Below are 13,575 nucleotides of genomic sequence, written 5' to 3'. Positions count from 1 at the left end.
CTTTTACCACCTCCATTCCCACTGTCCAGGGCCCCAAACACTCCTTCCGGGTGCAACAGCCATTTACTGGTACTCCTTTCAATTTTGTATACTGCATTCTCCACGGTCTCCTCTACAATGGGGAGACCAACGCAGATTGGGTGACCGCTTTGCAGAACACCTCCGTTCAGTCCGTAAGCGTGACCCCGAGCTTCCGGTTTCCTGTTGCTTTAATTTTCTGCTCCACTCCCACTCTGCACTCTGCATCCTCGTTTCTGGCCACAGATTCTGCCTGACCTGCTGAGATTTTTTTTTAGCATTTTCTGTTTTTATTACTAAAGTATCTTGGGTGTTAAACTGGAGGCAACATCTGGCTCAGAGATTTTCAGGGGAACTGATAGAGAAACTATCTCCACTGGTTGGGAATTCTAGGAGGCATAGGCTAAAAATTAGAGCCAGACTTTTCAGGAGTGAAACTAGGAAACGCTTCTACACACAAAGCATGGTAGAAATTTGGAACTGGCTTCCGCAAATGGCGATTGATGCTCGGTCAATTGTCAATTTTAAATCTGAGACTTTTGTTAACCAAAGGTATTGAGGGATATGAGGCAAAGTTGGGTAAATACAGTTAGGTCGCAGATAAGAACAGAAGAAATAGGAACAGGAGTAGGCCATACGGCCCCTCGAGCCTGCTCCGCCATTCAATACGATCATGGACTCAGGTCCACTTCCCCGCCCGCTACACATAACCCCTTAAGATCCCTCAGCTACGCTCTCACTGAATGGCGGAACAGGCTCGAGGCCTCCTCCTGTTCCTAGAGTGAAGAGATGCACTTGCAAAACCAAGCTTAAAATGTTAAACTTCACCCGGGGCATTAATAAAAGCTTCATGCAGCTGCTTCGACTCTCCCGCAATGTCGGGAGGGAAGGGGCACACACACAGCATGCTGGTCCTCTCCCCTTACCTCTTGTTCTTCGGCGTGTACAGAGAGCCCATGGACACACGTTTGGGCAGCTTACAGTGTTGGTCAGCCAGAGGCCTTGCAACTGGAGCGATGAGCAGAGCATCCAGAAGAGCCCGAGATACAACAGGATCAGACAGTCTAGAGGACATTTGTTTTTTTTAAAACGCAAAAGTAAAAGAATATAAAAGGAAGAGAATCAGAGCAGAAAATATTACCAAGCTAGATGGAACAAAAAATGGCAAGAAGCATTTTTTTTTAAATAAAAGAAAGTGCTAGAACATTGGGCCAAAAACTGTGGCCTCTACAGGCGTGTACCCACCCGTAGAGACCCCGCACTTGCCAGTTCTCGGCCCGCGATGTGCATGCATCGAAATCCGGCACTCGCAATCTGTCAAAATTTCTTTAGACAGTTCCAACGCATCCTCGGGAGAAGGGCCTTCGCGGGCAGAGATTTGGTCTATTTGCCCCAACTCCTGCCCAGCGAACGTCCTTCAAATCCTCACGCCCGGTGAAAGCAAGCATCACAAGCAGACGCAAGGCCCGCTTTTACCAGTGTAAGAGTTTTAAAAGATAGAAAAAAATAAACGTTATTACTTATTTTTATATTAAAAACCCTGCCCACGAAAGTAATTTTTTTAATACATTTTTTTAAATAAAATTGAATTTAATTTCTATTACTTTTTAAAAAGTGAAGTGTTCTTTTTATTTATATATGTGTTTTATTTGATTTTAGGAGTGTTCTCATTGATAATAATGGGAGCTCCGAGTCCCCATTACTATGAATGAGAATACAACATTGTGATTGGTGGTCCAGGCCCACATGATCCCGGGTTGCGTGTATGCCCCTGGAATATATGGACCTCTGCGTTGGGCTGTGCATCGAGGCCTCGGAGCGCAAGTGTTCGTTCCTCCGCGAGCACCAGGTATTTTCGTTAAAAAAAATTTTGGTCGGAGGCATCCGGCCGCAGGAAATCTCCGACCGCTATTTCTGGCCCATTGTGTCACCAGGGGTTGAGTGTGAGGGGTCCGACTGACCTTTACCCGAGGTACAGTGCACAGGACAGTTTAAAAGAGCAAAATATTCAGCAATATCTCACGGCTACTCTTAAGTACCGCATATATTGCGGGAAAAATTGCGGCTTCGTACGAACGATGCTTTTGCGAGGCCTCGCCGGGTGCATGAGCACTTCATACCGACCCAGTGAGGCTCAACTTTTGGCCCGTGGTCTGAAAATAAAACATTTGGACAATTAGGCCCCAAACTTCCCTGGCCTTTGTGAGCAAACATTGGTGTACCCGGGGGTGGGGGCAGGAATTTGGAGTAGGACCTGGTCCCACAAGGCCTCTATCCCACAAGGCCTCTGACCCTCTCATCGACAAGGAGCCCCTGCTTCCTGCACACGGCCCCCTTTCTGCCTGACTCAATAAGGGCAAGTGGGCCTGGTGAGGCGACATCACCAGCCAGGAATCCCACCAACTTAGGGATTCCAAGTCAATCAACAGAATCAATCTAGACCGATGGTCAGAAGTCCCGCCTCACTGCGCTTACGGTAACGGAATGGGAGTCCAGTAATTCTGATCCCCAAAAGCTGTGGTGGGTGGAGAAAGGAAAGCAGTATCTGGTCAAACAACAACAACTTGTATTTATATAGCATCTTTAACAGTGAAACATCCTAAAGCGTTTCACATGAGTGTTACAACACAAAAGGTTTGCCATCGAGCCACATAAAGAGAAATTAGCGCAGATTACCACAAGCTTTGTCAAAGAGGTAGGTTTGAAGTAGCATCTTAAAGGAGGGAAGAGAGGGGTAGCGGTTTAGGGAGGAAATTCGAGAACCTCGGGCCCAAGCAACAGCAGGCCACTAATAGTGGAGCGATTACGGAGTAAAGGGTTATGGGGAGAGGGCAGGGAAGTGGAGCTGAGTCCATGGTCAGATCAGTCATGATCTTATCAAGTGGCGGAGCAGGCTCGAGGGGCCGAATGGCCTACTCCTGCTCCTATTTCTTATGTTATGATTATAATCGGGGATGTTCGAGAGGGCAGAATTAGAGGAGCGCAGACATCTCGGAGGGTTGTGAGGCTGAAGGAGATTACAGAGATAGGGAGGGGCGAGGCCATGGAGGGATTTGAAAGCAAGGATGAGAATTTTGAAATCGAGGCGCTGCTTAACCGGGAGCCAATGTAGGTCAGCGAGCACAGGGGGTGATGGGTGAACGGGACACGGTGCGAGTTAGAACACAGGCAGCTGAGTTTTGGATGACCTCAGGTTTACGTAGGGTAGAACGTGGGAGGCCAGCCAGGAGTGCGTTGGAATAGGTCATGTCTAGAGGCAATGATCTGGTCACCTGTTGCTGGTTGCATGACTTTGCTATGTGCAAATTGGCTGCTGCGTTTGCCTAAACAAAACGGCGACTATCCTGCAAAAATACATCACCGTCTTATGAAGCTCTCTGTAACATTACAAGCGCTATATAAATACAAGTAGTTAACATATACCTCATTTCTTCACTCAGAGGGTGGTGAATCTTTGGAATTCTCTGCCCCAGAGGGCTGTGGGGGCTCAGTCGTTGAGTATATTCAAGGCTGAGATCGATAGATTTTTGGACACTAAGGGAGTGGTAGCATAGTGGTTATGTTACTGGACTAGTAATCCCAAGGCATGGACGTACAAGCTAGAGACAGGAGTTCAAATCCCACGGCAGCTGGGGAATTTAAATTGGGTTAATTAAATAAAAAGTAAGTAATCAGTAATGGTGATCATGGAGCAACCGGATTGCCGTAAAAACCCATTTGGTTCACAAATGCCTTTTAGGGAAGGAATTCTGCCGCCCTTACCCGGTCTGGCCTATATGTGTCTCCAGACCCACAGCAATGTGGGTGACTCTTAACTGCCTTCTGCAATGGCCCAGCGAGACACTCGGTTGTCATAAACCGCTACAAAGAACAACGGTTCAAGGCAGCGGCTCACCAGCACCTTATCAAGGGGCAATTAGGGATGGGCAATAAATGCCGGCCTTGCCAGCGACACCCACAACCCAGGAACAATTTTTTTTAAATATGTAGGGAATCAAGGGACATGGGAATGGTGCACAAAAGTGGAGTTGATGTACAAGTTCAGCCATGATCTTAGTGAATGGTGGAGCAAGCACGAGGGGCTGTATGGCCTACTCCAGCTCCTATTATTTAGTGTTCTTATCGAGATACAATGAAGGCAGCAAGCACAATCATTGCAATGACTACTCCAGATACACACAGAGGGTGCAGACTTGGCTCGCTGGACATTCAGGTTCTACCTAGCTTGAGCAGCAAGTACAGCAGTGATCGTTGCAGCAGCAGTCTTTGCCTCTGGGCTTTGCTTCACAGGCGAAAGATGTGGGGTCGATCTTGGCAGAGCTGCTAATGGATTTTCCAAAATCGTCCTGGGCAAAGAGGAATTCGAGAAAGAGAGAAAGTACACAAGTGTGGAAGGGACAGCGAGAGAGAGAGACACACACAGAGACAGAAATAATGCTATATATATATATATATTCAAAAATAAATTTACAAAATGTGCCATGTTATTTTCAAAATAAACTTCGAATTATAGAACGATATAGCACAGAAGGAGGCCATTCAGCCCATCGTGCCTGTGCCGGCTCTTTTGAAAGAGCGATCCAGCTAGTCCCACTGCCCTGCTCTTTCCCCACAGCCCTGTGAATGTTTCCTTTTCCAAGTATCTATCCAACTCCCTTTTGGAAAGTCACTATTGAATCTGCTCCCACCGCCCTTTCAGGCAGCGCGTTCCAGATCTTCATAACTTGCTGCGTAATTAATTCTCATCCCGCCCGCCCCCGGCTTTTTTTTGCCAATTATCTGAAATCTGTCTCCTGTGGTAACCGCCGCTCCTGCCAGGGGAAAGAGTTTCTCCCTCGCTACACTGACCAAAACCCTTCGTGATTTCGAACGCCTCGATTAAATCTCTCTTCAGCTCCAAGGAGAACAATCCCAGCTTCTCTAGTCTATCCACAGAGCTGAAGTTGCTCAACTGTGAGGCAATCATTGGAAAAACATTCACGCAAACTCCTCCCTTCCCCCCCGCCCAAAAAGAATTTCAGAAGACTAACACCATTATGTCAACTTGATCCTGAATAGTACACAGACGGTATTTTTTTAAAAAGTGAGAGGAATCATGGCAGGTGATATTGTACCTAAATCCAGGTGGAGAGGACAGAGCAGCTGCTGGTCTAGAAGGGGCACTGACTGGTTTGTGGATTACCAGTGAGGAGCTGATCGGAACTGTGGCCACAAGTACGTCCCTGATAGAGAGAGAGAGAGAGAGAGAGAGAAAGAAAGAGAGAGAGAATCGGGAGAACAATCTCACAGATTGGATCAGCAGGAAAACAATAGCTATTGTTGTACACGGAGGGGGGAGAACAATTTATGGGTACGGTAGCATATATCTGGACTAGAAATCCTGAGGGGTGGACTAATGATCTGCAGACCAAGAGTTCAAATCCCACCACAGTTCAGTTAATTAAATAAATCTAGGAATAAAAAGTTAGTTTCAGTAATTGGTGACCATGAAACTATTGGATTGTTGTAACATCCCATCTGGTTCACTAATGTTCTTCAGGGAAGGAAATCTGCTGTCCTTACCCAGTCTGGCCTGTGGTGAGGCCACACTTGGAAATCTGAGGAAGGACATTCTTGCTATTGAGGGAGTGCAGCGAAGGTTCATCAGACTGATTCCCGGGATGGTGGGACTGACATATGAAGAAAGGCTGGATCAACTAGGCTTGTATTCACTGGAAGTTAGAAGAATGAGAGGGGATCTCATAGAAACATATAAAATTCTGACGGGATTGGACTGGTTAGATGCAGGAAGAATGTTCCCGATGTTGGGGAAGTCCAGAACCAGGGGTCACAGTCTAAGGGTAAGGGGTAATCCATTTAGGACTGAGATGAGGAGAAACTTCTTTACTCAGAGAATTGTGAACCTGTGGAATTCCCTACCACAGAAAGTTGTTGAGGCCAGTTCGTTAGATATATTCAAAAGGGAGTTAGATGTGGCCCTTACGGCTAAAGGGATCAAGGGGTATTGGAGAGAAAGCAGGAATGTGGTACTGAGGTGAATGATCAGCCATGATCATATTGAATGGTGGTGCAGGCTCGAAGGGCCGAATCCTGCACCTATTTTCTATGTTTCTACATGTGACTCCAGACCCACAGAAATGTGGTTGATTCTTAACTGCCCTCTGAAATTGTCCAGCAAGCCACTCAGTTGTCAAGGCGACGGCTCACCACCACCTCCCGAGGGCAATTAGGGAGGGGCAATATATTCTGAGCCTTGCTGGTGACGCCAACATCCGAGGTTGAATAACATTTTTAAAACCCTTGTGCCACTGGAAACAATTTCCCCTTATTTACCCCCATCGTGATTCTGAACATCTCGAATCAAATCTCCCCCTTAACCTTCTCCACTTGTGAGAATAAGCCCCAGCGTCTACAGTCTCTCTCTGTGTAGCTGACGTCCTGCGCCCCAGTTACCCCGGATCCGTGTCCCGGCTTCGCCCCGGTTGTACCTTTCGGAGACGGCGGTGGGATCTGCAGCTCGGGTGGAATTTGGAGCTGGCAGAGCGACGGCCAACGTCGGAATGTCACAAGTCTGTACAGCGACCGAGTGCTTCCCAGTGTCTAACGGGCCAGGATTGATACCAACGGCACCTGACGGAGAATTTGGCGCTATCTTTGAAACCGTCTCGTCTGCGACGTGGATGAATCTTGACGTATAAAATACAACAGGATGGAAATAAAACTGAACACAGTGCCAATTAGACTGGTCGAGTAGTCATCTTGCAAAACAGGCAGATAGAATTTCAAAGGCTTCTTTCCAAAAATGTACCATCCGATCTCGACAGATATAACTCAACAACTACCCGTCTGCCCTCTCGTGTGGACGTAAAAGATCCTGCGGCATTATTTTGAAGCAGAGCAGGGGAGTTCTCCCCCAGTGTCCTGGCCAAATATTTATCCCTTAACCCACATCATTGAAACAGATGATCTGGTCTTTATCACTGTGATGTATTTGCTTCATGGGTTCTTTGCTTAAGAAGTTATAGCAACACATTGCTATTAAGAACTAGTTGTTTTTATTCGCAAAAGGTTTAACAATCGAACGACACATTACCAGTTCATCCACCAGGGTCACAACCACCTGCCTCATCTTGGATCCCCCGAACCCAACTGGCTGGGGTTTTATTGAGTCTTGTGAACATCACGTGACTGGCTAAGCCACTCCCAGCTCAACAACTATTTTAAGTTACACCAGTAAATCAAGTGGCCCCTGGTTAAAGGGGGGGGGCGGGGGCACAGTTAAACAAATTAAACTTTGGACAGTCAACTGGATCAAATTAAAATTTGGTTGCCGGGGGTAACGATGCACTCCAGTCCCTCCGGTGGCCACCTCTGGTGGAAGGCCGCGAGCGTACCGGTGGACACCACGTGCTCCATCTCCAGGGACACCCTGGCTCGGATGTAACCGCGGAAGAGAAGCAAGCAGTTGGGCTGAACGACCCCCTTGACCGCCGGCTACCTGAACCGGTCAACGGCCACCTTGGCCGTGCCCAGGAGCAGTCCTACGAGGAGGCCTTCCGACCTGCCCGCTCCCCTCCGCACAGGGTGCCCAAAGATCAGGAGCGTGGGACTGAAACGCAACCAGAATTTGAGGAGCAGCCCCTTCAAATAATGGAAGAGGGGCTGCAACCTCACACACTCTACATACACATGGAACACGGACTCCTCTAGACTCAACAGCTCCACAAACCTGTGAGCATACTCACAGGTGCGTACATCACACTCACGTTGCTGTTTGTGGGAGCTTGCTGTGCACCAATTGAAGGCTGCGTTTCCCATATTACAACAGTGACTACACTTCAAAAAGTGTTTCATTTGGCTGTAAAATGTTTCGGGCATAGATATATATATATATATATGAAAGAAATACAAATTCTTTATTTCTTTATAGAGATATTACAACTTGAGCTGGAGGACAGTGCAGTATGAGGGGCAGCACTTCATAAGGTTATATGACTGCACTGAACAAGGAAATGCCATTCAGCCCATCAAGTCTGCTTTTTCGACAGAGAATACCCGATCGTTTGAGCAAAGCACTGTCCTCCCCCCTCCGTAACCGCCCCCCCCCATCCCTCATTTAAAAAGTCAGTGTTCTATAACGAAACGCAAGTGTAACAGTGTAATGATCAACTCTACCTAGCTCGGCTGACGGTTACAGTAGAAATAGAGGCAATGTGGGCATTGGCTTTTGGGGCATACTTGATTGGAGGTGGATGGGGGGCACACTTGGGCAAGGCATCTAACGGATGATTCAGGCATATATTTCTGAAGAGGAGGAAGATTAAAAAAAAAGTTAAAAGGATAGGCGGAGAGAAAAATAGGAGCAATTTGCACAACACACAAATATGCACGAGCAGTTTGAAATGAACAGATTTAAAAGCATGCGACAGCGAGATGTTTTAAGCTACTGGGGTGGGGCAGAGGGTTGAGTTTCCGCTGGTTAAATCAGCACGATCTGGGCAGAATCAGCAGAGCCGTCGCAAAGGATCGGCGGTTTTTAAACGCAAGTGAGATACGCCCAAAACCACTTGTGTTCGTGTTAAATTAAATTTTGGGAAGACCGAAGCCATTATCCCGCCACAAACTCCGTTCCCCAGACACTGACTCCGTCCCTCTCCCCAACTTCTGTCTGAGGCTGAACCACACTGTTCGCAAGCTTGGTGTCATATTTGACCCTGAAATGAACTTTTGACCACACATCCGCAGCATAACGAAGGCCGCCTATTTCCACCTCTGTAACATCGCCTGTCTCTGCCTTTGCCTCAGCTCATCCGCTGCTGGAACCTTCATCCGTGCCTTTGTTACCTCTAAACCTGACGACTCCAACACATTCTACTCTATGTAAACGAGAGGTGATCCAAAACTTGGCTGCCCCATGCCCTAACTCGCACCAAGTCCCGCTCACCGCCTGTGCTCGCTGACCTACATTGGCTCCCAGTTAAGCAATGCCTCAATTTCAAAATTCTCATCCTTGTTTTCAAATCCCTCCATGGTTTCGCCCCTCCCTAGCTCTGTAATCTCCTCCAGCTCCCCCCCAACCCCCACTGAGATGTCTGCACTCATGAGCATCCCTGATTATAATCGCTCAACCATTGGTGGCCATGCCTTCTGTTGCCTGCGCCCCAAGCTCTGGAACTCCCTCCCTCAACCGCTCTACCTCTCTTTCCTCCTTCACTACGCTCCTTAAAACCTACCTCTTTGACCAAGTTTATGGTCACCTGCGCTAATTTCTCCTTATGCAGCTCGGTGTCAAATGTTTTGTCTCATAACACTCCTGTGAAGCATCTTGGGAAGTCTCACTAAGTTAAAGGCGCTATATAAATACAAGTTGTTGTTGTGTTTTCCATGATCTTTTACCCCTCCCCCCCCCCGCAAGACTGAAATTGCGAGATTCTACTGACTGCGTTGGTTCGGGAAGGGTCTTCAAATTGCGCTCATTTTCTTCGGGACACAGGCACATTTCCAAAGGCTTTTTCATGTTAAAAAAAATTTCAATTTACTAAGAGACTGACTACACCAATGAAACTATTAAATGATTCCGTTCATGTTTTTATTAAATTCATTTTAAATCGGGTTACTCACAGGCAGAGGACTGATTAAAAATGCTCATGTTTGGTGAGAAACCTATTTTCAGCTATATTGATGAATCTGCACCAGATTACCAGTCTTAACCACATCAAGCAATACTTTTGAACAATACATTTAAAACCGAGATGAGGAGAGAAATTTCTTCTCTGAGGGTTGTAAAGCTGTGGAATCTCAGTCCCAGAAAGCTGTGGTGGCTGGGTCATTGAATATATTTAAGACGGAGATAGACAGATTTTTGAGCGATAAGGGAGTAAAGGGTTATGGGGAGCGGACAGGGAAGTGGAGCTGAGTCCAAGATCAGATCAGACATGATCTTATTGAATGGCGGAGCAGGCTCGAGTGGCCGACTCCTATTTCTTATGCTATTACGTTCTATTCCGCTGCCCGATTGCACTGGTTCATGGAAGATTTTACGTTTGTGACCCAGCAAGTGAATTTTAGCGTAAACTTGAAGCCTAACCTAACCTGCCCAATTTCAAGCGCGTTTTGGGCGTTTTAGTATACTGTATTCACTGCTCACGATGTGGACTCCTCTACATTGGGGAGACCCAAGCGTAGCTTGGGTGACCGCTTTGCGGAGCACCTCTGTTCAGTCCGCTAGGGTGACCCTGAGCTTCCGGTCGCCTGTCACTTTAATTCTCCACTGCATTCCCACTCTGACCTCTCCGCCCTCGGCCTCCTACACTGTTCCAACAAAGCTCAACGCAAGCTCGAGGAACAGCCACCTCATCTTTCATTTAGACACTTTACAGCCTTCTGGACACAACATCGAGTTCAACAATTTCAGAGCGTAACCTCTGCCAATCTGGCTCCCTTTCCCCCACCTCACTCCCCGCCCCCCCCTCAGAGCCTGTTTCTTTCTTTTTTTTTCTCCTTGTCTCTAATGGCAGTCAGTCATTATCCCACCATTCACACCCTATCTTGACTAATGTTTTTCTAACTCCGGCCAACACCATTTGAATTTGGGCCACCATTCCTTTTGTCTCTAATCTCTCCTGTCTTCCACCCTATCACAGACCTTCCCTTTTGTTCTTTCCTCCCCACCCCCTTTCAGGGCTGGTTAAGAATCTGTTCTTTCCGAACACTCTCCGGTTCTGACGAAGGGTCGCCAACCCGAAACGTTAACTCTGTCTCTCTCTCCACAGACGTTGCCTGACCCGCTGAGATTTCCAGCATTCTCGGTTTTTAAATGCAATTTCTCCGGCTGTGCCCAACGCGGAAACTCTACCCCATGACCTTGTTTTAACAACAGAAACACAGATTGTTCCTGTACCGCAGTGCAAGTGGAGTTGAGAGATAGTTGGAGGCAGACAGAATAGAGGGTGGTCTGACTAGTTCCTCAACAGCTGCTGGTGAGATCACAGGAGAGGGTATAGGAGCAGTGAGCTCATCTAGACACCTAAGAGAAGGCAAACAACCAAAGCAGTCAACGTAACAAGAATGATCCAACGTGATTTATTTTTAAAAATCCATTTTCACACACGTTTTTATCCAGTTTCTAAAATTACCCCAAGATTAATATCGCGATAAATTCAACTGTTACATTTAATTTGCACACATTGTGCATCTTATCTCCGGGAGAACCCTTTTGGGAGTAGCTGTGTTCAGTTCTGGGCGGCGCATCTCAGGGTGGATTATATTGGCCTTGGAGGGAAGGCTGCGCAGATTCACCAGAATGAAACCATGGCTTACAAGGGTTGAATGATGAGGAGGTTGCATAGGCATGCAGGAACAGCAGGCGGCGAAGAAGGCAAATGGCATGTTGGCCTTCATAGCGAGAGGATTTGAGTATAGGAGCAGGGAGGTCTTACTGCAGTTGTACTGGGCCTTGGTGAGGCCGCACCTTGAATATTGTGTACAGTTTTGGTCTCCTAATCGGAAGAAGGACATTCTTGCTATTGAGGGAGTGCAGCGAAGGTTCACCAGACTGATTCCTGGGATAGCAGGACTGACTTATGAAGAAAGACTGGATCGACTAGGCTTATATTCACTGGAATTTAGAAGAATGAGAGGGGAACTCAGAAGCATATAAAATTCTGACGGGATTGGACAGGTTAGATGCAGGAAGAATGTTCCCGATGTTGGGGAAGTCCAGAACCAGGGGACACAGTCTAAGGGTAAGGGGTAAGCCATTTAGGACCGAGATGAGGAGAAACTTTTTCACCCAGAGAATTGTGAACCTGCGGAATTCTCTACCACAGAAAGTTGTTGAGTCCAGTTGATGAGATATATTTAAAAGGGAGTTAGATGTGGCCCTTACGGCTAAAGGAATCAAGGGGTATGGAGAGAAGGCAGGGGTGAGGTACGGAAGTTGCATGATCAGCCATGATCATATTGAATGGTGGTGCAGGCTCGAAGGGCCGAATGGCGGTGCAGGCTCGAAGGGCCGAATGGCCTGCTCCTGCACATATTTTCTAATGTTTCTATGTGGATCGTATTCCCTTCAGGATAGAAAATTGAGGAATGATCTAATTGAAGTGTTAACGATGATTAAAGGAGTTGATAGGGTAGATTGAGAAAAACTATTTCCGCTGGTGGGGGGAGTCCAGAACAAGGGTGTGTAACCTTAAAATTAGAGCCAGGCCATTTGGGGTCACGTCAGAAAGCACTTCTTCACACATAAAGGGCGGTGGAAATGTGGAGTATATGTAAGACAGCGATGGATTAAAGGAATCGAAGGAAATGGGTATGGTGCAGGAAAGTGGAGTTGAGGTTGAAGATCAGTCATGATCTTATTGAATGGCGGAGCAGACTCGTGGGACCGAATGGCCGACGCCTGCTCCTAATTCTTATGTTTGATAAGTAGAGTATTAAGGGTTACGGAACCAAGGCGGATAGAAGGAGTTAAGATACAGAGCGGCCATGATCCCATTGAACGGAGGAATGGGGCTCGAGAGGCCGAATGGCCTCCTATGAGTGAACCCCCAAATTTAGTAAAAGGGGCACACAATTCCTCCCCCCCCCCCAAAACACTGCAGCTGCCCGACACCCGATTAGCCGTCCCAACGGCGGTGAGAAATTGCGGCAGGCGCACACGTGTAACGGCACCTGCAGGCTTGGTAACTTTTCCGTGTTAGTCGCGGCGCCGGCTCGTGCAGTACCTCTCCGCAGCTGCAGGGGGAGCGAATCCAGCAACGTCGGCCCCGGGGGTCGGGGTCGGTGGTGCGAGGGCGAGGAGGGGCATTCCGCCGGTCTGAGTCGTCACCGATCGCACTGGGCGAGACGCCGTGTCACCCTCGCCGGGCGCACACTCGCCCGCACGCACCATCTGAGAATCCTCCGCGTTTTCTGAAGCGCTTTCACGGGGCGAAGAAAAGTAGTCAGTCAGTCATTCGGGGTTGCGCGCGGGGTGGGGGGGGGTGGTAAGGAGAGAAGGGTGGAGTGAGGTAGGGTTATATACAGCATCGCTCCTTTCCCAAAATCATGGAAATTGACAGCACAAAAGGAGGCCATTTCACATCGCGAAGGCTATCGCCCAAAATAAAAAGCCAAAATTAGCGGTCTTTAAAATGAGCAATATTACAGCGATCCTGAAAAATAAAACACTAAGGCCGGAAATAATGCCCATTTTTCGGTGATAGCGATCATAGTGGAAAGTCCAGTCCGAATAGAAATTTACAGCACGGAAGGAGGCCATTTCAGCCCATCGTGTCCGCGCCGGCCGACAAAGATCTATCCAGCCTAATCCCACTTTCCAGCTCTCGGTGCGTAGCCCTGTAGGTTACGGCACATCAAGTGCACATCCAAGTACTTTTTCAATGTGGTGAGGGTTTCTGCCTCTACCACCATTTCAGGCAGTGAGTTCCAGACCCCCACCACCCTCTGGGTGAAGAAATTTCCCCTCAAATCCCCTCTGAACCGTCCACCATATTACACAAAAGAATATACTTCTGATAGCGTAGATCTAATAGCAGTGAATAGATCTGATAG

At 47.7% G+C, this 13,575-nt stretch overlaps 1 protein-coding gene across 12 annotated transcripts in view; it reads right to left on the bottom strand.

Moving 5' to 3' along the window:
- LOC139250361 (PDZ and LIM domain protein 5-like) overlaps window positions 1–13,575 on the bottom strand; it is a 301,980-nt gene that overhangs the window by 51,574 nt on the left and 236,831 nt on the right. For 7 of the 12 annotated variants that reach the window (XM_070872813.1, XM_070872815.1, XM_070872826.1 and 4 more), the window contains 7 exons: window positions 12,747–12,941; window positions 10,919–11,044; window positions 8,194–8,322; window positions 6,507–6,704; window positions 5,133–5,240; window positions 4,239–4,364; window positions 945–1,082 (listed from right to left, as the gene is read on the bottom strand). In XM_070872813.1, the coding sequence (XP_070728914.1) occupies window positions 945–1,082; window positions 4,239–4,364; window positions 5,133–5,240; window positions 6,507–6,704; window positions 8,194–8,322; window positions 10,919–11,044; window positions 12,747–12,941 (1,020 nt within the window). The remainder of the gene's footprint in view (window positions 1–944; window positions 1,083–4,238; window positions 4,365–5,132; window positions 5,241–6,506; window positions 6,705–8,193; window positions 8,323–10,918; window positions 11,045–12,746; window positions 12,942–13,575) is intronic. The other 5 variants (XM_070872816.1, XM_070872853.1, XM_070872817.1 and 2 more) reach the window with 4 other exon arrangements.

Source organism: Pristiophorus japonicus, chromosome 2 (assembly GCF_044704955.1).
Source record: "Pristiophorus japonicus isolate sPriJap1 chromosome 2, sPriJap1.hap1, whole genome shotgun sequence".
NCBI lineage: Eukaryota > Metazoa > Chordata > Chondrichthyes > Pristiophoridae > Pristiophorus > Pristiophorus japonicus.
Note: the sequence above shows the minus strand (reverse complement) of the source record. Positions and strands in the feature narration are given on the sequence as shown.